Raw genomic sequence first — 25,023 nt, 5'->3', positions numbered from 1 at the left:
CCCATGTTCTTCCAGCTGTTTCTGTCTTGCGATACGTTATCCATCTCTTGCCTCCGAGTTTCCAGAATTGTATTAATACAGGCCACGATATCCTATAGTTTGAACTTCGCCCGAAAAGTCAACTACGCCGGGTTCACGGTACAAAAGCCATACGGCAGGTTAACTATGCTCCGATGTTCGAAACCTCAATACGAAAGCAAGCTTGTCGAAAAAAAAAGCAGAAAAACACGGGGATATCTCCTAGAGAGCGCAATAAAGCCGAAAGGCAACAGTGGGCCGTAAACAATTCTTTTGTCGATGGGACAGTTATTGGAACGTTGTGGGGTGCCGTAAGCTCACTGGTCTGCGCATGCGCTTTATTTGCCGTTTCTGCCCACAATGTACACAAAATTCAATAGAGCATTATCTCTAAGCTGGACACAATGCTCTCGTGTTTGCGTCGGCGAGCCGGCTGCCGATTGTTTCTAGCAGACAGAAATGTGATGCAACATAGAGCATAGGCGACCCAGTCCGCACAGAGGATGATGGGAGAGCGCTCAGTGGCAATCCGGCTTTCTGTACATTTCCATTCGAGAAATCCGTATACTGTTGGCAAACATTCACTTCTGGTCAAACAGGCCGGGGAGACAAGTCGACAGAAAAGGCGAGGACAGGATGGCCGGACAGCACGGTAACGGGGACGCCTTCGGGACTCCTGGGTTTGGACGCGCTTGTTACTGTCGAAAACACAATGACCAAACTAGGTACAAAAGCCCCTATACATTTTAAAGCCGTTGAATCGCTGCGCTCCTCCTCCACACACACACAAAAAAGAGTTTAAGCAAAATGCTGCAATGATATAGGTTTCTTTCTGGAGCGCCATGTTCGGACCGCATATTACTATTGGATATTGGACAAAAGGAAAGATGATAACACAACCAATAAATTCTTTAGTTCAGTTTAATACTAACCCGTGATTTCGAGATAAAACAGCGCGAGTCACCGCTGAAGTGGAGCTGGTAAATTAGTTTTATAATAATCACAGAAGAATATAAATTATTAGCAGATGTATACGTGAAATACGAGCCCGATGCAGAGGGAAAAGGCAAACAGCTGGTCAAGGAAAAAAAAAGAAATAAATACTTCAAAATAGGCTGCAATGAGTATTTATCGTATAGGCTCGTTAGCAGAGGAAAGAATAGAAAGCATTGAGTACAGTGCAGAGATAACAAATTAAAAAAAAAAAGCTACGTGAGGCTGCCCAAGCACTTAACGGTGCGCAATTTGTTGAACACAATTAACATTGCATATGCCCTTTCCAGCTCCTGTCGAACCAAGGGGCAGCACCCCACTCTCGAACTAATCTCGTATTAAGACGTGAAACTACGCCTAATTTTCAACGCGTTTTCTTCAATCACGCAAAATGTGTCCCTGTTGTGATTATTTTGATTACATTAAAAAAAGAGAACGGGAGAAAGGGAAAGCTTTTTTGATTAATTCATTAAACATTCACGGAAATGCAACCGGTTGTATATGTCTATGATGGTAGGTACAGCCGCCATTTCGATATCGTATTCCTGATTGCTTCCTCAAGCGCGTTACGTTTTCACAGGATAACTGCACATGAACGTTCAACTGTTGAAGCAGGCGACACTCGTAAGAATGAAAGATCGATGATTGCTTGCAAGTTTTAACGCGCCGACGCTTCACCTGGGCTATTAGGCGCGCTGTACTGGAAGCTCCAGATTAATTTTGACCACCTGGGGGTCGTTACGTGCGCCAAAATCTCGACACACGTACGTTTTCGTTGTTCGCCTGCATCAGAAAAGAAGCCACCGCGGGAGGGATCGAACCCGCGTACAGAATAAAAGACCGGAACCGGACTAGAACATGCCTCATGTTCTTTAACGTTGAAGGTTATTTATTCTTAAAGAGGCTACTACGGCGCCACAGATGCCGCTTTCTGAGGCGAATTATACACCTAGGTACATGTTATGCACCCGGTAGGCTGCGTGGATTAACAATAATTATTATTATTGTTATTATTCACACTTCAAATTTGCAGAGTAATATCCAACCCGCATACGCCACATGGCTAGTGTGCTTTGCTGGGCAGTCATCCCAGGAGGATGCGAATTGGGACCTCCGGGTATCGACAGCACAAAGAGCCGAACATTGCGGAGACAATATCTGAGCAACTGCCATGCCCAGAAGACAGAGAGAGTCCTAAGTATTTATAGTCCTAAGTATTTTGTATTATGTTAAGTGTTAGCAGGGAAAAAGAACAGTTATCGCATTTTCTGCCATGCAGGTGTAAAGGGAAAGCTCTTTGAAGATACTGATAAGGTCTGTATAAACGAAAACTTGCCTGCGATTTATTGACATAGATATTAATATCGGTAAGCCAGCATAAAACGGTACAAATATCTCTTTGAAAGACACGCGCACCATCATTAAACTGTACAAGGGAGAACTACGGCAGAATCACCGGCACACATATCAACATGGTATTAAAGGGAAAGACTGGAATGGAGTTTAACTCCGTTTCCAGATTACACAACCCGCCGTGGTTGCTCAGTGGCTAAGGCATTGTGCTGCTGAGCATGAGGTCGCGGGTTCGATTCCCGGCCGCAGCGGCCGCTTTCTAATGGAGGCGAAAAGCAAAAACGCTCGTGTGCCTGAGATTTCGGGGCACGTTAAAGATCCCCAGGTGGTCGAAATTAATCCTAAGCCCTCCACTACGGCGTGCTCATCGCCTGCGTTGCGTCGGCGCGTTAAACCCTACAATCAATCAATCAATCAATCAATCAATCAATCAATCAATCAATCAATCAATCAATCAATCAATCAATCAATCAATCAATCAATCAATCAATCAATCAATCAATCAATCAATCAATCAATTCCCTACTACACACACATACATTGCTGAAAGGCGCCATATAGGCGGACTGACACAAAGTAGGAAGGCCCCTGGGCCTTTTATTGAATATTTACATTCAAACCCCATGTAACCCTATGAAGTCCTATAGACAATTACAGTTCGCTTCACTACTAGACAAGAATGCTTTACTGAAAATACTTTTGTTCATGGGCAATAGGAGAGGTCGTATGAAAATTCGAAGGCCCCAGTGAGCTATAAGTAAGGCCACAGCCCCACGTATCCTTAAGGAGCGCTGTATACCGAGCCTTTCTAGAGTCTACTGCACAGATGAATTGCTGAGAAGACATTTTTTCAGGGGAAATATAACAAGTCTGATATGAAAGTGGGATGTCCGAGAAGCCTTTTATTAAATACCTCCACAAGAATTCACACAGCATTACACAGCAGTCCCTAAAGCTGGCTTCACCGTTGTACACAAACGCATTGCTAAGAAGACACTTCTAGTGGCAATATAGGGCGTGTGATCTCAATGCATGAAAGCCCTAGCGTCTTTGGTAATCCGCTCTTTCCAGCGACGCTAGTGTCGCCGCACGAAATTCTTTCGAAGCCGGGAGACGGTGATCGGCAGACCGGTCGCTCCGGCTGAGGCGGATGACGGAATCCGTGCGGCATCGCAGAAGCGAAAGGAAAATAGCAATCGCAAATATAGTAATCGATAATGCCGTATAAACACTTAGAAAATATCGGCTAAACAAGTGTTCATATCCTCTAAACTTTGTTGAAGCTATAGAAACTGCGGGTATATGAAAAAGTTGTGGACCTCATTGGTGTCTGCTTGGGAAAAAAACGCAAACCTTTCAGACCCACCCATGAGTACGTGATGCTTAAATTATTCTCTACTGAATTACAGCTCCCGCATTTAATAGTGATTTGGTGTGAGGGCGCCGCTTTTGTAAGATTTTTGTGTTACCTTGTGATCGTCTTTTTCGGATACCATTTACTTTCATTGCCTCATAATGTGTCCACTGATCGTGGCTTACGTGTTGTTAAATTGGCTCAATTCCACTGTTTTCAAACACATAAGCAGCAGAGGCTGTGCAATCCGCTTGCTTTTATTTTAAATCAAGAAACAGATTAAAACTATTTGCACACGAAGGCGAGAATCAAGTGTGGTGATGCGTTTATTGATTAATTACTGAATAGTATAAATAATTATGTTGAAGCAAAGATGTTTTAGCAATAATAACTTTGGGTCTGGTAGTTCAGATGCGGGTTCTTGAATGCATTTGGTAACCCCTGTTTTTGTTTTGATGATAAGCATCGGCGCACTTAAAATTCTTACCGGCAGTCAAATAAACATACCGTAATTTCAGCCACGAGATTTCTCTTAAATTATTCATCACAAGCCAAAAGCACACTTGTAAATTAATGTCTGCATTTTCATCTACGCTTCAATATCACACGCCAGTGTATGCTACATGCACACGTAAATACGCAGGCTTGTATTATTTTTGTCCATATAATGCTAACATGTTCTCTTGTTCACCACTTGATACGACGTAATGGGAGCCTCGTCTTCGCTTTCTTACTGCTCAAAATAAAAACTAGGTTTTACTATCCATACAAAACATCGCAATACACACATATCGCCCGCGCATGATGCGCATGATCTTCTGCTTAGCAAGCACACAGGGGAAAAAATTAACACGCCTGAAGTATAACGTACACTGCGATGACGTACGCTTCAATAACATCCTATAGCAGTTTGCCGAATGAGGTGGGATTGTTCTCAAACCACTTCCGTACGTCCTTAACCGTGCATTGCGGATTGCGTCGCACGCGGCTCTTTTACGCCACACCAGACACCCTGAAACGAATCTAATGTTGTGTCGCATTCAGCAACGTATAGCTGTGTTCATTTTTCATGAAAGTAATTGTTTCCAGCGGAACTAATACTGATGCTGGCGCACATGTTGCTACGGGAGCCCGATCACCGTCTGGTCCGCCATGATGATGATGATGATGATGATGATTAGTGGCTCTCCCTTTGAATCGGGACGTCGGTTGTCAGCAAGCGACTTGCCTTATTTAATCCACTTACTCGCTTTACTCTTCGCTAACCTTGTAGATTTGCCGCCCCTACATCTCTCCCTCACCCCTTTTTTAAACTCCCCCCCCCCTTGCTCTTCTAAATTCTCATCCCTTTGATTACTCCCCCTACGTAACTATCTCTTCCCTACTTTTCTTCCACCACCATTCCATCCACCTCTTCGTCACTTCTAAGGCCCTGAAGTTGAGGCTGCCCTTACCCCAAATCCCAAAGCCTCTGCCAACGCCGTTTCCCCGTCACCCCGCGGCGGTCGTTTCTCTGTGCATCCCTTGACAATATGGTCTATGATTTCCCGATCTCTGCCGCAGCATACACACGTTTCATCCTACTGCCCGCATATGTCCGTATATGCCCGGGTTCACCTGTGCTTCAAAGAGCAATGCACTGCCTCTCGTACTGCCTTAGAAACCTTCCTTCTTGTTTATAGTGTCTCGGTCCTATAAGTCTCCAGGATACTTTTCGATTCCATTCTCTGTGCCTAATTCATCGTCTCTGCTAACTTTACCTGCCTTTTGACTGTCGCGTATTCCCCACTTTCTCATACCGACTCTCCGTACCGCTTGGTCAACTGTGTGGTCCTCCGTCTCCACCGCGTGTCCATGCTCCTTATATAGTGGCGCAGTGGTTATGGCGTTGTGCTACTGAGCCCAACGACGCGGCTTCGACCACGGCCGTGGTGGCTGCTCTTCTGGTGAAGGCGAAAAGCGAAAACACCCGTATGTCGAGATTTCACCGCAAATTAAAAATGTCCAGGTGGTCTAAATTAAACCGCAGCCCCCCACTACGGCGCGCCTCATAGCCAGGGTACCTTCGGCGTGTTAAACGCCAAACCAACCAATGCCTTAACCCTGCCCACGTTGTTTCTTCGTGCGTGCAAAAACGTTAAAGCTCTGATTAAAGTATAGTGTTGTAGCAGGGCTTCATTTCCGCTGAATTATGGTCTTAGGAGTAGATTTCCATGTCATCTTATAACACGCCCAGTTTATCAGCGGGGGCCATGCATGATTGTGAATAACTTCCTAATTACGGCTGTCAAAGGTTATTTAGACATTTGTCGCATAATTTATCACCCATGTTGTTCGAGCGACGTGGAAATATCGACGAGGAGTCTGCTGTGAGTAGTTACTTCGTTGGCTACTGGGCTTGACAACGATCTGCGCCAAGCAGATATTCGAAGGGGCAGTTCTTACTTTCTTGCAATGGCTTATGCTCTGGCGAAAGAGCCATCTGCTGCTGTGGCACGGTTGCTGTCTTGCGTTTCTACATCTTGTACGGCAGGATTTAAACAAACAGATCGTTCATATATGAAGATCATCTTGTGTAAACAGGGTTAATACGTTTCGGGATACGAAGCAAAGCGAATTCCGTCCACCTCACTTGGTACGAACTCGTCTGCTGCACTCCCTGCGAAGCGTGAGATTTTCGCTGCCAAAATTACACACACAAATTCAAATTACATATAGGGTTTTGCGCTGGAGTGAAAAGCGTTGATACTCTGAACAGTAGCAACAAGGACAAGAAATTCGTCCGGTGTTGTCTTTCTAGTCCTTGTTGCTACTGTTGAAACTCCACTCGAGCTATGCAGCACCAACTAACCCCTACTAAGGCCCCGTTCTACGCGCCGAAGCTACAGCTATGAGGCGTGCCGTGGGGGAGGGCTCCGGAATAATTTCGACCACCTACAGGGGATCCTTAGTGTGCACTGAAATCTCGGCGCTTTTTCTGCTTCACCAGACACAAATTTCCCCCGCGGTGGACGTATAACCTGGAACGCCTTAGCCACCGTGGAAGGTCGAAATTACATCTTCATGGTGACATAGCGGCCACAGCAGCAGGGACACTATTCACATTAATGCATTGTTTTCTTTTTGCCGATCCGCTATCGCGACCGGCCGGTCGTTCATTCAATATGCACGTGCAGATTTATACCAACTGCATCTGCGGGTCGAATTCTAATTTGGGTTTCAGTGAAGTGTGGAAGGCTACCTAATTTAGACGACTCGGGGATCTTCCAGCCGTGCCGAAGCGTCTAGACGCGGGCGTTTTCTGTCGTTCGCCACTACCGGGAAAACAGGCTGGGGAATCGAACCCGAAACTTGCTCATGGGCCAGCACAGCGGTCTTTGACTTTCTATTTTTATTACTGAGCTATTTTATCAATTGTATATTTCATGTCGTCACAGCGATTCTATTTTATTCAATTAACCGCTGTTCGTGTTTTTGTGCCCCAGCACTGGGTAGGCCTTACCATAAGTACGCTTGGCCCTCCTTGTACGACAGCCAAAGCCGTACTCATAAAATTTTCTCGGTGCTGCAGAGAGGGAAAGTTTACGTGGGGCACAAATGGGCACCAGCACCCACTCAGGCATACATTCTCTCTTTCCACTCTTCCTGATAAGACAGTGGCGGATAAGTACACAGCAGAGCAAAATTGCACGTTCGTTTTTGAGAATCAAGACTAATAATGGCGTGGCGCTCTCTACGGCCTACTTAACTACCATGGTTGTTTGTACTGAAAGAAGGAGTGGTGAATCCACTCTTTCTCATGATTCCCGCTGACCTGGAAGGCGGGATGACCTCATATGAAGCGGGATCGCGATTCCGTTCACCCATCTTTCATCCCCTATTTGTGACAAACGAGCCATGAAGATGTTAGGAACAAAGATTCGAGTCAGGCATATTACACGATAGAAACTAAACCGGGGAAACGAGGTTCGGAGGTAGGGGCCCAGCCATCGGTTGGTCCCTGAAAGCCCTATCATGAACACCACGGGCGTGCCGGCAGCGTCGAACGGCCCGCGAGATTGGGGGAGCAGCGGAGCTGTCGTGCTCCTTGGACGTACGGGCATGTTCTCGCATGCAGGCAAAATTTGGCGGCGCCTTCGGGCGGACGGCGCGGCTGCAGCGGACGGCCCCCGTCCTATGGCCTCTCGCAACGCCAAGGACCCGGGCCGTAGGAAGTCCTCTGATATGATGAGTCCTCTGCCACCGGATGCCGGCATGGCCGAGGCCGAGGAGCAGCAGCCCACATGCTCCAAGGCGTCGAAGAAGAAGAAAAAAAAGCGGCCGCAGGACGATGACGACCACGACCAGGCACCCCCCGAGCCCGAGCCAAAGGCGACACGCGCAAAGTCCCGCTCGCATGACTCCAAGCCCGACATCAAGAAGAAGGAGTTCGAGCAGCAAAAGCAAGACAACACCGGCGCACCCGATAAGAAGGTCGAGTCGTTCATGGACCAGGCCGGCACCAGCAACGCGGTACGTGGGCGTACTCTCAAAGATGCGGTCACTACCCGGCATCGTCTGTAGTTCGCTGAGTCCAGCTACGCTCTCGCTTTTCCAGTTTTCCCGGGTTCAAACAGATGAGGATTATGCATTGAGCAGGACCCCGACGGGTCATTCCTCCTCGTCTTTAGATTCTGTAAGTACTCGGGAACTACAGACGATCACGCCGGTGGTGCTACAGCGAGGGCGCGCTTCCGCGACGCCAGGCTTGTGCGCTCGCTTCACGAGGCACGTCTTTCCCGCAGAGCACGCCCAAGAAGGTGGTCACCGACATTTGGATCAACCCCAAGGAAACGGTCGGCTGGAATCTGGACTCTCTGGTCACGCTCAACGTTCTTGGCAGGGGAAGCTTCGGCATCGTGTACCTGGTGCGCCACAGGGTCAACAGGCAGCTGGCGGCACTCAAGTACATACGAAAGAAGAACCAGAACCCCGAAAAGGTGACCCCCTTGTCGTTCGTCCCTGGACATGAAGCTGGACTCACTATCTATATTTTTGCTGCAGGAGCGGAAGCGCGTGGAAGTGGAAAAATCCGTCTGGGAGGCCGTCACAGATCACCCCTACGTGGTCACTTTTCGTGCGTACTTTGAAACTGCCAAGGGGTAAGAATGCAATATTCGTGAGCCTACCCAATCGCATTTTCAGTGTATCGTCCAAACATTGGTCCAAGCAGTAGCCACGGAATGCTTCTCACACGCTGTGTCTTAACGCTTTTGACATCACGGGATTAACACTGCACGTAGTGTATAGTAGCCTCTGATGAAACATCCCTGGCTGTCGGCACAGATATTTTTCGCTTATTTATGGCCAGTGCACGCGACGGCTTTTCAGAGCAGGAAGGCAGATGTGCTGTGTTGTTGTATTGCGTCGTTCAACGCAATACACGCAGTTCTGCGAGGGCTATCTCTTCCCCTCAGAGTGGTTGCGCACTCGTGGCGAGAGCCGACCTTGCCTGTTGGCTTGGCTCGCTCAAACCCGCAGTGAGCACCTTTGCAGCGCGAGCGGTATTAGATAGGAGAGTGCCACATTACTCGCCTATCTATTACAGCTCAAGCTTCCAAAGATGCCCACCACGGGTTCGAGCGAGCCAAGCCAACAGGCAAGGTCGGCTCTCGCCACGAGACCACTCCGCCCGGGCGGGACGGACCGAAGGAGAGTGCGCGTCACAACCACGTGGCCCAAGGACCGCCACGCATGGGTCAACCAAGGTCTACCGTAAGTGAGAGGAAAGGGGTGGTGATCACTGGCCTTACCGAAGGATGCTACCCCTCCCACTCATCACTGCTCTCGTCAAGAACTGGCACGGCCGGGCTAGAGAGACAGCGGCGCGCGCTTTCATAACAGCGCGCGCCGCTCCCTCTCTAGCCCGGCCGTGGAACTGGGGGCGCAATTGACCACGTGTTCGCTAGGGGGCTTGCAACGTCGAATGTCACTATACGCCTGGTATTTCTCGACGCACTCGCCACTCGCTTTATATTGATTGCCACATATGCGTGGGATCCTCAAATTTTTGTGTCTGGTCTAACTTACCCAAAACTTGTATTCTGACAGAACAGAGTGCTTATTCAGGGTCTTGTTCATGCGACGGCAAATGAATGTTTACGCCTTCAACTGCTACCGGTACAATTGAAACTTGCTTATAGTTCTAGCGCGCAGCGCTTTGGCGCCCGGTATAGGGGTTTCGCGGCGGCGAAGGCGGTGGGGTCCGCGTAACCGAGCCAGCGAACGAGGCCGCCCAGGCGGAAAGAAAACGGAGGAGCAGAGTCTAGCGAAAGTGTGAGAGGGAGGGCGGCACGCCCTCCTAAGGTGTCATCTTCCAGCGCGTCGCGACGGCTTGGTATGTCTCACTGGCTCCCCTCACACTTTCGCGATGCGTCGCCGCTGCGAGCGTCCTCCCCTAAAGCCCTAACCACATGGACGCGAAATCACGCGTCTCGCGAGCGTCGGCGTCGTTCGGCGGCAACGCGCAGACACGCCAGAGAGGGCGAGTAACCGCATGAGACCGGCGAAATAACGCGCCAGCCGCTGCGTCGGCGTGCGTTGCTGGACACGTTTCTATTAACCATGCCATCATGTTGAAGTCATGAGCAGTTATTGTCGATTGTTGAACTGCAGTTATCAAGACCCTAGCTTTACCAAAACAAAAATGCGGGAAAATATTGACATGCTGCAAAATGTCTTTCAAGTCATTACCGTCAAATCTGAACAAAATAAGATAAAATGATGAACGAAGACGCACATCGCACATCTTTACTTGCTATTAGATTTAACCTTGATGTTATGTACCGACTGAAGCCTCATGAATTCAAAGTGTAAGCAAAGCAAATTTCAACGCTGCCTTGATGCTGAGTTTACCGTCGAACGTCATTTGTAGGTTAAAAGGCAAGGTATTCGGGCACTTTTCGTTTGCCTTGCGGAGGCCACGCGCTTGCATGCCTAGTTTCCTTCGGCTCCCCGAGGTGGCGGTAGTCATCCACGCTGGAGCACAATTCCCAGGCAAGACGTGTCTTTAAAACGCGAGGCATTCCATAGCGCGAGGTGTTAGTTTGTTTCTTTGCCCGTTCGCTTGCCTTTACCCGGGTCCGCACTTGCTTCAACTCGAAAAGTTTCTCAAAGATTTGCCGCTCGGCGACCGGCGTCGGCCATGTCTACGCTCGCACCGCCCTGTCTTAGTCATCTTTCCAAGCGTATTTCCTTCCGCTCTCTTATGGTGGCCGGTACGTCTAAACGCCTGGGCTCGGTTCATGGGCATGGCTACTCGGGGCGACGGCAGTTGTCCACGCGAATACACACAAAACCATAAAGACAATACCATAAATATGTCCCGATGATCACCGATCAAGACAGCAAATGAGTTCGTACCTTTGTTCAAAATTCTGCAACACCTCAGCTTCGCTGCTCATCCACGTCCATGGAGTGGAATGGCTCATAATGTCTTTAAAAATGTTTCGTTTAATTTAAATGGATATCAAGTTTTCGAATTGTCTTTCGCAGCTTGCGTGTTGCTTCACAATGTAAGATGCCACACATCCTGATCATGTCTCCAGCATCGTTAAGTGCACGGTACACAAATATTTTTGCGCTTCGACGTCCATTTATATAAAAAAATTGCGGTATCATTATGAGTGCTACATGTTTCCTGCCCTTAAGCCTAGGTACATACATGTTTTATACAGACCGTGCTGCTGAATCCCCTTAGAACAATTAAGCGGCATGTCGGTGTAGCAGCAGCGGGCACCGAGAGTGCGTGTGTCCCCCGCTAATGCGTGCCGTTCCCTCGCAGCTGGTGCTTCGTGATGGAGTACCTGCCAGAAGGCTCGATACGAGACCTGGTCCGCAAGAAAGGTCCCTTCAAGGAGGACACGGCGCGCTTGCTGTCGGCGCAGGTGGCGCTGGCCATCCAGCACGTGCACGAAAAAGGCACGAGCCGTTCGGTACCCTTCGTATGCCGTACTATCGGAACCGCACTCCTAGACCTGCTACAGCCGCCAAACAGTTTTGAGTATCATCCCTCAACACCCCCATAGCGAAACATGCTGTTTGAGCTTGACGGGGCTGCTGTTCTGTAACTGTGACCGTAGTTTTGACGATGATTATGCCAGGTTCATAATCGTCTGAATAGTCTTGCCATTCACAGAATTTGCTGCGCTCGTTGCAAAATTTCGGTCATTCGTTCCCGTGGGCCCCTAGAGTGTGTTGTCCTACGCACCTTGTGTAATTACTCGAAGCAATCATTGCAACTATTTAAAGCTACGCTTCATTGCTGTCGACCTGGTTTTCGGTCAAGGTCTTTACAGGTGCCCTTTCCCCAGGGGAATGTTTTCTTTCCACGCAGCTTTGGAGACAGCTGTTTCCTCAGAAGGGCACTGATATAGGCGGTTCGTGCATGGATATATCAGTAATTTATCGACCAAAGCCAACGGCTCCTGGTATTGTCGCATCCAAGATATTGCATGAGCGTTATTTGAGGTTGGCAACGTTGTGCATGTTAGTGTTAGAATGAGTAGTACCAAAGCTAGTGCATTGCTCAACTGAGTGGAAACGCAAGCCATTCAGATAAGCGCGATGACTTTTTTCGAATTTTTTCGTCCACGTAACAGTGCTTTAACACACCATTCAGGATTTCTGCATCGTGACATCAGTTCTTCGAACGTCCTGATAGACAGCAGAGGAAACGCAAAACTCATCGACTTCGGACTCAGCCAGGTCAGAACATTTTTGCGCCCTTCGTAGTGAGTCAAAAGTTTATTGTGTTGTTTCATATCCCGAGTCGACTGATTTTTGAAGCATCTGCACGTGGTGGGGAAAACACAGTAGGCATCTTGAAAGGCGCTTACAAAGGGGGAGAAACAGATGATATTCTTTAGTTTAGCTAAAACGGGCATGAGCGCCCTCAATTCAAGTCACCGCGTAAAGTGAGCATTTTGTCGCTTATCGATGCTCCACAGCCTTATTGCTATAAACACTGCCGCATAAGGATTAGATTAGGTGAAGACGGCAAGGTCACGGGCCCTGTTTTGTGCAAGTATGCAGGGTTTCAATCAGGTAGATAAAAAAGGTACCAGGAAAATAGAAAAATGGCATTGTATGGAACCCCGCACAGAGAAGCGAGATAAAATTAGAGCGAAGTTATTGGGCCAAGACACTTGAGTCACCCAGCATAAATTGGCGTTTCTCCTACGACGCAGCTCTTATCGCTTCCGGAGAGCTTCAAGGCCTAATAATACCGCACACAGGAGTGCATGAATATACTCCCTGCAACCTTTCAGAAGGCAGGCGCCCTCTTCCTAGTTAGGCTTCTTGTCGTAGTGAGAGTGTGAACAAACAATGTAATATGGTGTCGTTTTATTTGGGAGACTTGCTATGCGCCCTTGTCGTTGAGGTCTGATGTGAGGCTGTCAGTCACAATGACGGCTGTCTCTGGCACCTGCGATGCGGTAACGTCCGGTCATTGCCCCAAGCAAAGAACTCGGGCAGCCGTGGCAGTGACAGATAAGTGTCCGCGCTGTTTACTACAGGAAGACAAGGCTCGTGCGTTGCTTCGTTGGCACGGGGCTGAACTTCATAAGCAAATTTACGCATTTACCTGCTGCAGTGGAGGGGTGCTAGCTGACTATTATTTTTACCGCGCTTAGCCACTAACTTTTATACAAAGTGACTTCATCAGTGCAACACGTACGTGGATGGCATTTATCGAATAAGCAGCACAAACAGCTTGCAGCCATAACAGCTGGCGACGTTCGCTAGCAGAATACTTAAACGGGGATATTTCATTCTCGTTATAGATTGGCACTGAGGCTTGGTGTCGGTGCGGCTCGCTGGCCTACATGGCACCGGAGGTCATTAGGCAAGAGCTGTATGGTAAGCGGACAATGATTGACAATGCAATCGAGCAGCGCATACTGCGTTTCATGCATCGTGCACGTGTGGTGAAGAGAGACCTATCTAATTTCTAGAGTCGAGATTACTTGGCGGTTCTGAAGACCTCGCAAACCATGTTTCAAATTTTGAAACAGTGTCCTTCCGTTCTTCGGAGGTATATTTAGGCCCGTTTTCACCAGGAGCCTTTATGATGTAGATCCGTCTTTTCATAGGCTTAGTAATTGAGCCATTAAAAAAAAATGAACGCTCGGAAGTGATGGTCGACCTGAGAAAGCCACCCGAGATTTTGACGTCAAAGCAGGACCACGGCCTGACTCCGTGAATTTAATTTTAAAAAATGTCGGCCAAAATTTTCAGGTTTCAGCAGTATATTTGTAATCAATCAATCAATCAATCAATCAATCAATCAATCAATCAATCAATCAATCAATCAATCAATCAATCAATCAATCAATCAATCAATCAATCAATCAATCAATCAATCAATAGTTTATTAGCATGTCCAGGAAAAGTTTGAGGGCTTTTTGTTACCGCGTGGAACCTTAAGAATTGGAAAAAACTAAAGTATAATATAACAGGGTACACATCTCGTATATGACTACATAGGAAACGCAAAACTCACACAGCAGTCAAAACAGAAGCGCGGGTACAGTGCATAGTCATAAGGCCACAAAGCCGCTCAGTAACTCAATAAACATTTGTCTAAAGTAGCGTTTCTTTTGGCTAGGTTCTTGTTACGGAGGGATGCTGCAAAGTGGCGTTGGCCAACTCGTTGGTGTTCACACGATGAAGGCTCCATAGCGCCGACAGCGGCACCACTCCTATCATGCGACGTGTTTCTATACCTGAGGTTCAGACTACGCGCCTCAGGCCAGCTTGCGCCATCTAGTGAATCGCCCACGAGGCAGCGCCGAACCACGTGTACACCTCATACCTGAGGTTCTGTACCTCAGGGTGACACTAGAGCATTGCCTCCTTTAACTCGATAGACACCACTAACATGGGCCGAAAAAGTGCTGCGAAGCTCTTTCCCTCGAAACTCAGGCCATTCTGCGCCAAGAAGCCATCACCTTTACGTCACCTCGCGTTACGTCATTTGGTCGCCACTTATGTCGTCACTAGACGTTCTTTGTTTATACTTTCATGCAGCATTTTGTGCCAGGCTCCGTTGTTTAGGTACTGTGAGATTCGCCAGTAATATTGAACCTCGGGTTGCTAATTAGTAATGGCAGGGCCCTTCATGCATAACCCCGTATTTTATCGCGCTGCTCCAGCCGTTTTGGTACTGGGAGCTTTACACGCTGAGGGTACACCTGAGCCACGAGGGCTCCGGATTAATTTTGACCAACTTCTGGGGATCCTTAACGCTCACGGGCGCTTTCGCTTTTCGCCTCCATCAGAAAACCAGCCACCGCTGGTCAGGATTTCACCCGCGTCCTTGCGCTCAGCACACAGCGCCTTAGCCACTGAGCCGCCGCGACGGGTGTAGGAGAGCCGTTGTCCTCAGCGTGGGGCGCCAGCCGTGACGACTGTACTCCCAAGCAGCTGTGCCGAGCAGTGTTACCAGCGATTCGGCCGCAGAGAAGCCGCCGTACATATCCGTGTAGGCGCTAACGTGGCACGGGCGTTTGTTTCCGAGCGGTTGAGCACAGCTGAGTGCGGCCGCGCTTTCCGTCAGCCTCCACGCACGAACGTGTTGCACTTTCACAGCGGCCACTTCGTACACGCGTCAGAAGTCAGCTCCATCCGTCCGCGCTGAAGTCTGTTCGCTTCTTCATTCGTGTTCATGCTTTCTTGAGCCGGACCATACGCTGATGTCCCGACGTCGCCAGTCCGTCCTGCGAATCGCCCTTTGCATTAAACGTAGCTACAAGTGAACTCACGTGCACCTTACGCCATTTAGAGGCACTATCGCAACAACCTCTCGTCTCCTAAGGATCACACACGCACGAAATCCTGTGGTCTGGCTTCAAATTCTACGTACACAATTACGTGTAGCGGTGCACACTTTAGGTTCGGAACGCCCCTTCCCCCTTTCGCGGAAAAAAAACAAGTGGTTGACGGAAGAGTTTGTCGTGTAGTACAGAAAACTTTATATGCAAAGTACAGGTGCCTTGAAACGAGTACCTTCTATTTGAGCTTTCCTCATTTAAAGACACCAGAATCAAATTAACTTTTTGCGTGAACACCAACCTAGGCCCCTTATAGCCTACTTAGTTTTTTTTTTGTGTGTCAGAAGGGGGTTTCTTTACATGCAAAATAACCCACAAAAGAAATAGAAACTCGCATTTTAATTTTTGTACGTGTGTTTGACAGAATAGCGGTTAATAATGGCAGGCGAAGATGCGATGCAACTATGCAGATTTGCTTTGCCGCAGTGCACCTAAAGACCAACCGCTACGTCAAATTATCTGGGCTGTGGCACCACGGGATGCGGAAAGTCATGTTTTTATGACGTAATGCCCCAGCCGAAGTCACATTTTTGAGTAAGATTGTGTGTCTGGCGTCACTATTCGACAAATTTGCTTTGTTGGACGCAGCGGCTGGCCCTTTAGGCGCCTTACGTTTTTAGAGTCGTTCAGTCTTCTTATAAGGCTCCCAGGTGCGCTTTTGACACATATGCGGTGCACGTCTCTTTCTGTTACTTATGGCTGGCTTTCCCAACGAGCTCCGTCAGTCTGTTTTCACGAAGTAAGGTGACTCCAACGCCGTAGTTGGAGGAGAAATGTTCTGGGTTAGTGGTTCCCATCCTTCCAGTTATGTTTTCGAGCCAGGCTCACTACGCTAGCCTTTTGTCTCCAGTGCCCTAGCGCTGTGCCGGAACGATGTTGTAACGGCAATGAGCCCTTTGTTGTGAAAACGAAGGCCGTGAAATAGGGCTGCCGGCCGCGTTCGGCAGGAACGTGGTAACGGCCGAGCTCGCCATGTTGCCGACTGGGTGATGCCGCGTGGACAGCCGTGACAGCCTACTCCGACCTCTCCAGGTATGTCTGCGGATTGGTGGTCCTTCGGCATTGTGCTGTTCGTGATGCTGGTTGGCAAAACGCCGCTGGCCATCTACGCCGCTGAGAAAGGCGTCGATCTGCACCTGGCCAGGCGCGACATTCGATACCGCCGTAAGTACTGCATCTCGCCAGCATCCAGTGGGATTCATGCCGTCACTATATCTGACAATAAAAATTCCGCGAAGCGGTAATCGTGGGCCTCCACAGGGTTGTATATGATAGTACGGCCAGGTATGTTGCACTGTGCGTGCGTGTTTGGACACACAAATGTCTCGTGCTTAGCGCGGCCCACGAACGGAACGAAAGTTTTGGCGCTATGATTGAGCAGTAGCCACGAGGTCAGCCTAGCGAGTGCTGTAGACGAACCGTTATCTCACCAAAGCAGGGTCGCGCCTCTTAGCAAGGAGCACGCTCGTGTGAGCTCGCTGTAACGGCCATCTGGTGGGACGGTGCTAATTCCCTGAAAGTGCTGCATTTGAGCTACCTTGCTTACCTCAGCCCCTTAATTCAGCGCCCGTCGACAGAAATCGCCCCAGAAAGCTGCCCGGTTTCGGCTTGGCCAGCGCGGCCGTGAATTAAAGTTTCACCACGCTTGCTCACGTTAAAACTGGTGTTCCACGCGAAATTTGGAACGAATGAGTGACGAAAGGATCCTGTATTATGCAAGATTTTTCTGTCGAAGTTGGATAAAAAACTTCAAGAAGCCACCGCTATTTATGCCAGAGTGCTGCACATGTTTCGTTACGTTGACGATTTTTTAATTGTTTTAAAGCTTTTACCTTCGGAGCATCCGGAACAGGTAGCTGAAGTCATTTTAACACATTTTAAGGCGTTCTCAGATTCTCTTAATTTTACCTTTGAACTGGCTGAGAACAAAACACTGAGGTTTTTAGATTTAACGCTACCTTTTAACGACGACGGCCACGTTTGCTGGATTTACTCTCCTAGAGCTGAGGGGGCGTTGCTCCCGATCGAATAAATCCACTCGAAATTAGTAAAAAGAGGCATAGCCACACTGTTTCCGCAGTGCCTTAGAGTAAAGCTGAGCCCATGCCAGGCAGGAAAGCCTTGCACGTCAGGCTCAGAGGTTAGCTGCAAAAACGTTTTCATTCCCTCAGCGTAAAGCTTAAAAGGCAAATCCGAAGGACGCAGGGGCCCGATGCCAAGAAGGAAAAAAAGAAAGGTTGAGGTGATGCCGTACATACATAAGGTGACGCACAACTTAAAGAAAATTGCTTCGCGGCACGGTGTTGTCTTCCGCACCGTGTAAACTCTCGAGACTGTGCGCGTGCATTTAAAATGTGGGGAAACAGAAACGCGCCTGTAAAACAAAACGTGTTAAGAAGTTCTTTAACTGTGAGCACAGGGTCACTTTTAAAATTCCGCTGAGGTGCCGGAAGGTTTACATCGGCCAAACGGGCCGATGCATCAATGAGAGGCTGAGGGAGCATTGCGCGTTATTTAGTTCTCAAGGAGCTGGACACCTTCCCCATCACTGTCAACAGTGCAAGTGCGAACCAGTATTTGATATTGTGACGATTTTCGGAAAAAAGGCAGGACAAAATGAGAGGGAGAAGCGTTCTCGGTCAGACAACAGCAGGAAGGCAACTGCATTAGCGCACCGTCTATTTCCATCAGCGAAAAAGAAATCTGTTTCCTACAAAATTGAGCGGTGATTATACGAAAGCAGAAGCAGTTAAGTGAACAATAGCATTTTTTAATCGAATCACGCGTACGTGTTAGCACATGCGTTGGCCTTGGTTGTTCACAGGGTGTATCGGTTTCTTCTATTAAATTTCAGTTGCTAGTCCAGCGTTGTGTTGTCTCGTCTGTCCTTGCGCCTCACGTCCTTTTTTCGCTGGTTTCCCATCCATTCTTCCCTCGCACGAAATTTTGACAATGGTTAGGTAATGTTTTCGTAGTGCGTGAAACCTTAATTCTAGGTTAAGATTTCCGGCTTGCTATGTCTGCTAGCAGCCGGTGGTGATGCCAGCAGGGCCGACTAAAACGTTAGGGTCGACGGTTGGGCGATAAGGGTGGCCCTGGTCTTAACGACTTTAGGAGAGGAGGGGAGGTGGGCGCTTTTCCGTTTCACGAGTCCTAGGATTTAAGGGTAGCTCAGGGGGATCAAGGCTGTCGAGGCGAGTGAAATAGGATTAGAATGCTGGTGGGCGAAAAGCAGAGAGGGGAATATTGCTTGGGACAACTACCACCCATAAGAGAAAAAAATATTTTGAGCCTGCCCTAAGAACCGCGCTAGAATTAAACGAAGAGTATAAAACATAGATACATTAGTTCCTTTGGTGAGGTGACACATCATTACCCCGTTACAAAAGGAATATCATAAGCAATCAATCAATCAATGAATCAAGGTTACCGCCAGACTCAGATTGATGCTAGCCCCACACCCTTTCACATCGTTTACGCGTTTGGTGCACCCTGAGTTTATCAACAAGGCCACTTGTTTTCTAAGAAAATATCTGCTTTGTTTTCAGAAGCATCATATATACTACTCAACTGCTCCATGCCACCCTAACCGCACGCCACGTAAAGCATGCAGATATGTGGATATAGCTGTACCGTAGTAATACTGTAATGGGTCGGGGTGTACACTTAAACACTATGGCGAGGGCCAACGTACACCTAACAGCGACTGGTTTCAGCTAGGAATTTTTGACAGCCTGTTACGTGACTGGGTTCACCACCCCCTCCCCAAAAAAACCGAGTGGTTGCAGGGGTGGTATACCAGCGGCAATAAGGCCAGCGTCGCGTCCGTAAGGGAAACGCTTAGCAGCCGAGCATGGACTCTGATGGACGAAAATGGATTAGCTTGCGATACCACTTACTGCCTACCTTCTCTCGGACTTTCACTACCGGAAGAGCGGAGAGCTAGCCCAAGTGGATAAAGGAAAAAGAACATTGCACAACGTGCATGTTTCGCTCGGCTGTTTCTGCTGAGCCCGCGCGGCTGTGACGACGTGCCATCCGCCGACGGCAGATCCGCCCCCAATGACATTATTGCAGCGAGCGACGGCCCAGTACACTGCTGGAGACCGAGCACTGCCTCCTGAGCCCTTACGACAGCGGCTGCTTCCTGATGCCCTGGAGTGCCATGTTTACGATCGTCGTACGAATGTTGACGGACAATCCAAAAGACCACAACCAACTTTTACAAGGACATGAGTATGGCGCCCGAGCAAATGTCAAAATACCTGCCCGAACAGCAGCCCAGCACCAAGTCATCCTGCTGTTCGCAAGGTTCGCCTGGGTCATCGTGGCTCTCGTCGGCGTAATTGCCATCGGCGCTCGCTTCGCGAACCATTGCGACGGGGAGAGGAGGCAAGCGGTGGACGACGGATACATGCTCTGCTACTCTAAGCTCCTCCCCGCCACTCAAGGCGTCATCATCCTCGCGATCTGCGCATTCGTCATCCTCTTCGTATTTCACCAGGTGATTAGCAGCGGTGTCGGTATAGCGCCAAGCTACTTTGCGAATGCACTGCACGACCTGAGGGTCTATACAAACCCGACCTCCGAAAAATTGAGTCTGTTGACGAGAAGGCCCGCAAACTTGGATTCCTTGAAAGGATTCATCGCCTATGCAAACCGCTGGGACACCAGTTTGACTAAAGAAGAACTAGGGCAAGCCTTGGCGGCTACAGAACCTGAGCGAAGGCGAGCCGATAAATTGCTGGTCGAGATGCCCGCTTACAATGCTGCGAAGGAGACCAAAGGCATTTTTACAGAGCAGGGAATTGCGAAGATTGAACAACGCTTTTGCTGGTTAGACGAGATGACAGGAGTCTGGGATTATTACGCGCCCCCGATACTACGATCTGCAGCTGTTTACTTGCTTCTGGTCGCCGTAGTTGTGGCAGGCGTGGGGACCGCGACTGGACTTAAATATCACTCTGAACGGGAGGATCCAATAAAGAGAAAACTAACATCGAAAATCGCTGGGAATATTCTCCTGGCAGCGGCCTTTCTCGTGTTTCTGTTCAGTGTCGCAGCGCTCCTTATTATAAAAACAGCACACCGCACGCCATTGCTGGTCAGTGCGACCAGTACGCTAGGAAGGACTACGAACAGTTGCAGCATGCCCAGGTTATGGTGTGGCCGGCGGATGAAAGAGCGGATATATATAAATAGGGGCATGTACGTTGGCGTCGTACCCCAGCACTGCAGCGGGGACGGCGTGTCAATGGACTTTTTCATAAAGCGAAATAAAGCCACCTCCAATGTAACTTAGTAGGCTGTAGGTTTGGGCGAGTTGGTAATCCACGCTGTACTTCAATTGCGCCAAACAGGAGCGCTCTGTCTCGTGTCGTTTCTCTTCAGTCTTCGTTCCTGTTTTGCGCAATTGCAGTACAGCACCTCCAATGAACGTGAAGGTGCTAACAGTTGTTTTCTACGCGTTTTCGGTGCGAAGCAGTTTCAGCCCTCAGTACGCGGAATGGCGCGAAACTTCTACTTTGGGCTCAATATGATGCACGGCTATACGATCGTCGAGCCGAAACGTCAACACTAGCTCCTTTGAGTGATCGCTGGCTCGCCGGTACTATTTTTGTTTGATACTCGAACATCGCGCTTCTCTAAGTGCGCAACAAGAACCTGTACGCGAAGCTTCAAGGGTGGAGATGATGGTGGCTGGTTCTCTCGGACCGGGAATGTGTTCACCTGCGTTCGGCATCGCCAAGACTGGTCTGTCTGTTTTCTGTGACTCATTTCTAGAATACCTCAAATCTATGATTCTTACGCTCTTTCTCACCATGCTTCCGCCACCTCCTGAACCTGTCTACACCGACGCAGAAGCCCAAGAGTCAGCGCACGGGTTCGGCCGACAATCCTCGTGGTGACGCAGGCAGCAGCGTCGAGGGCAGTTCGCCGAGAAGGGTGCATGGTGCTGCCGACAGGGTGTTAGCGCACGGAGGCCGGGGAAGTGCTGTGGCCAGTAAAAAATCCACAATGGCGTCGAGCAGCGCTTCCCAAAGCGACAATGATAGACGCCTACCTAAAAGAAATTTTGGTGGATTTGATTTGACGCAAGACTTGGGACAACTGGGAACCCCCATGCTGCCGAAAGCACCGTACGCGCTTTTCTCGACAGGAAAATTATTCGGCATGCATTCATCAAGTTATGGGAACTTAAGGGACATCATCGGGCCCCCAACAGGTCCCTCTATCAACATATAAAATTTCAAGACTCAATCTAACTAAGCCAGTGGGCCGTGTTGTTGATACTGAGAGAAACGGGTTGTTCCTGCAGACCGCGTCTATTAGCTTGCTGACTCAGAACGTTCCGAGGAGGCCGAGCGCACGAGGATGATTATGATCCACAGATGATAAATACGGTGGGCGGCTGGCTATGAGTGATCGAGGAGCATACCCCTTGGTGACCAGAATGTATGATGATGATGCCGGATTGACGTGGAATTTTCTGAATGCATATTACTGATCCTCACAATACTAGTGAGATGTGGATACCGCTCTCTCGATTGCAACGGGGGCAAAAATCGCTGACCTCAAGCAGTGCGGCGTCATTCGCTCCTCAGGAATGCAGCGTTGATACTCTTTGGACATCGCCCAGCTCGGACTGCTTGGTTGGCCGCCCGAACACCGGTCAGCAGGTCTCGGGCACCTTGGGCGCTCGGACCTCAAGGTTAGGCACTCATTCGCCGATTAAGGCAGTAAAAGATCCTCCTTATCGCGTGGCGCCGAGGGGCTGCATTAAAAATAAGGCGCAACAGGCGAACAAATGCTTCGCACTGGTGACACTGTGTGGCGCACTCACTCACTGATTCTCATTGGTCCATTTTGGCGCGAAAGCGTCGTAGCCAGCGGCGGCGCCGAGCACGAGCCCACGCGGGTTCCTTTCAGCGCTTGCCCTAGCGGAGCGCGCTGCACGGCCACCGAAGGCGGGCTGCGGCGCCTATGACACTGGCTGGCTGGGTCGATGCGGAACGACGGCAGCTTCCTCCCCGTCTGGAGCGAATTCGGACGCCGGCTAGCCCTGACGCTTGTCTCGGCACCGAGGAATGCCCAGCTCCTGGAACACATCGCCAATGCGAGGGGGCTGTTCAGCATCGGCACCAGCCTGGCCCGATACCAGCCATCCACCTTCCGCGTGCTGGTCACCCTGTTCGCCGTAAGTGGTTTCATGGTGCCCGCGGGAGTGGTGTTCCTCGGATTACGTGTCATTGGCAGGTGCGGAGGCCAGCGCATCCAGGTCATCACGCCGCTCTACAACGAGCTGTACAACGGGCACTGTGTGGCCCTGGGCTCGCTCACCATCAGCGCAGTCATTGTCAACGTCCTGCTTGTGGGCTTCGCCTTCGGCATTCAGAAGTCTCTGCGCGAAGCGTCAAATTTCTACGATCAGGGCCTGGACGAACTGGAGGGCTACTTCCGGGCAAAGTACGTGCCCGAGTCGTGGAACAGGTCCCAGCTGGTGTTGAGGAGCGCCGCGTTGCAGGCACAGAAGCTGGACGCTGACTTCAGCGACGCCTTTGAGGAGTACCTGCTACGACGACTCGACGTGAACCCCTTCGCGTCAAGAGGTCCCGCTTGCGGTAAGCTGCTTCGCGCCATGCTCGACGAGAGCCACGAGTTACTGAAGGCCAACTGCAGCATCCTGGAACAGACGCAGCAGCAGCTCGTCGAGAACGCCACCCAAATGTTTAAGAAAAAAACTGTGGCTGAGCGCAGGCATCTCGCGCGAGCGCTTCGTGCAAGAGCGTTTAAGCTTGATAACGGAGGCAACACCAATTTGAAAATGCTCTCCAATGTCAAGGTGAAGCTTCGAAATTTCGAAAACAGGTTTCGCTTGCGTCAGCTATTCGGATACTTCGCCCCGCTCCTGATGATGACGCTAGCTATGGTAGTCGGCGTAGTGGCAGCGCTGCTGGTGGTTGCCCTGGCGATGGGCATGATCAACCACGACCGAGGCATGGCTCCGACGATGCGCAATGCCCACTCTAACCGGGCAGGTCTCATCATGCTCTACAGCCCCGCTGCGCTGTTCTTGTCAAGCCTCGTGGCGGTGCCCCTGGCCGGCGTACTGCTGTCCGGCTGCGTGGTCGGCGAATGCTACATCTGCGAACCGTATCGCGGCAGAGAGAGGCACATTCTGGATGAAGCGGCCACGAAGTTGCTGTCCGGCGATAAGAGCCTCGTTCCGAGCAAGATACTGCACTCCTGTACGGAAGCCGGCAAACGAACCGCCAGGCCGCGCCGGAAGAACGGGAAAAAGAGAGTTCGGAGGCAAGTGGCTCGCACAGCCGAGCAGCTCGACTGCACAACGAACTGCACGCGCCGTGGCGTCAACGGCAGCGCTGATGTGAGCGAGATTCTCCAGCCGGTGCTCTCGGACTTTTACGAGCAAATGCTGAGTAAGACTGAGATTATCTTGAGTCGGCTGGGCCCCAAGAATGTGAGCGCCGTGGCTACCGAGTGCCGCACTGTGTACAAGCTGATGAACCAGGGTTACAGCCTGTTCTGCGGCTCGCTGCTGGGCAACTACCACGGGGCGTGGAGCAGCCTCCTCGCGTTGGCCGGCCTGCTGATGGCCACCGCCGTGGTGAGTCTGCGACTGTCGAGGTTCCACCTTGTCATGGAGCAGTACTGCTACGCGGGCTGGGACGACCGCATACTGCGCAAGTCGCCCCGGCGCCGGAGGACGTGGGCCAAGCGCCACCAGAACCAGCACCTGGCCGTTGAAGAGGAGGTGGTGGAGCTGGACAGCGAGGCCAACGAGCCGTCCGAGTCCCCCGACGCAGCAGAAGGCGCAGCCGCTGACGCAGTCACCGCTGACGCAGCCGCCGCCAACGATGACGACGCCGCCGTCGACGACGACGCTGCTGCCGCCGACGACGACGCAGCTGCCCCTAAGGCGCTGCCCTCGGACAGTGAAGAAGAGCCGGGGTCAATGGGCGGTGGTTGGCACTCCGAGGCCTGGCTGCTGGGCTCCCTCAACAAGGCCGGCTCCTCCCCGTCGGCCACCGATCAAGCGGCCGCCTCCGCAGTTGCAGAGGGCTGTCAGGAGAGCGAGCCACAGCCGCAGCCCCCTCGGCCGATGAACACACAAGAGACAGTGGCAATCGTCCACTGAATTGTGCAACCGCTCTCCGTTCTTTTGTTCAGTGCTGTCGCCAACGTTTGCCCTCGTGACTGGTTTCTGACGAGCGTGTTTGTCGTGTGCCCCTTTACGCCAGATTTTGCTTTTTCCCCCTTTTCTTTGTAGTGGCCTTGATCGCGCCTTTGAAAATTCCGAGGACATTGTCGAGGTCTGCTCAAACGCTGCTCAGGGAGATCCTGAAAGAGGTAAGACTCATTTGCATGCCTTCAAAGATTCCCTCGACTTTTCGCAACAGTGCGGGTTAA

General features: G+C 50.2%; 2 protein-coding genes across 6 annotated transcripts in view; one reads left to right on the top strand and one right to left on the bottom strand.

Annotated features, from left to right (window-relative positions):
• LOC144156182 (uncharacterized) overlaps window positions 1–25,023 on the bottom strand; it is a 121,393-nt gene that overhangs the window by 2,228 nt on the left and 94,142 nt on the right. For 2 of the 4 annotated variants that reach the window (XR_013319703.1, XR_013319707.1), the window contains exon 2: window positions 12,398–15,477. The exons of 1 other annotated variant lie outside the window; for it this stretch is intronic. The gene's annotated coding sequence lies outside the window, so the exon portion shown is untranslated. Of the gene's footprint in view, window positions 1–12,397; window positions 15,478–25,023 lie in introns of those variants that run through there. One more of the 4 variants, XR_013319705.1, reaches the window with a different exon arrangement.
• LOC144156180 (protein kinase C iota type-like) overlaps window positions 7,895–25,023 on the top strand; it is a 33,268-nt gene continuing 16,139 nt past the window's right edge. Inside the window, exons 1-8 of one of the 2 annotated variants that reach the window (XM_077688042.1) lie at window positions 7,895–8,230; window positions 8,503–8,697; window positions 8,762–8,859; window positions 11,541–11,677; window positions 12,378–12,463; window positions 13,543–13,618; window positions 16,624–16,755; window positions 24,884–24,963. In XM_077688042.1, coding sequence (XP_077544168.1) covers window positions 7,895–8,230; window positions 8,503–8,697; window positions 8,762–8,859; window positions 11,541–11,677; window positions 12,378–12,463; window positions 13,543–13,618; window positions 16,624–16,755; window positions 24,884–24,963 — 1,140 coding nt within the window. Of the gene's footprint in view, window positions 8,231–8,502; window positions 8,698–8,761; window positions 8,860–11,540; window positions 11,678–12,377; window positions 12,464–13,542; window positions 13,619–16,623; window positions 16,756–22,011; window positions 24,964–25,023 lie in introns of those variants that run through there. The other variant, XR_013319702.1, reaches the window with a different exon arrangement.

This window comes from Haemaphysalis longicornis, unplaced genomic scaffold (assembly GCF_048455015.1).
Source record: "Haemaphysalis longicornis isolate Haplotype H1 unplaced genomic scaffold, Haemaphysalis longicornis Haplotype H1 scaffold_1, whole genome shotgun sequence".
In the NCBI taxonomy this organism is placed as follows: domain Eukaryota; kingdom Metazoa; phylum Arthropoda; class Arachnida; order Ixodida; family Ixodidae; genus Haemaphysalis; species Haemaphysalis longicornis.
The sequence above is the reverse complement of the archived record's forward strand: the minus strand, read 5'-3'. Positions and strand labels throughout refer to the sequence as shown.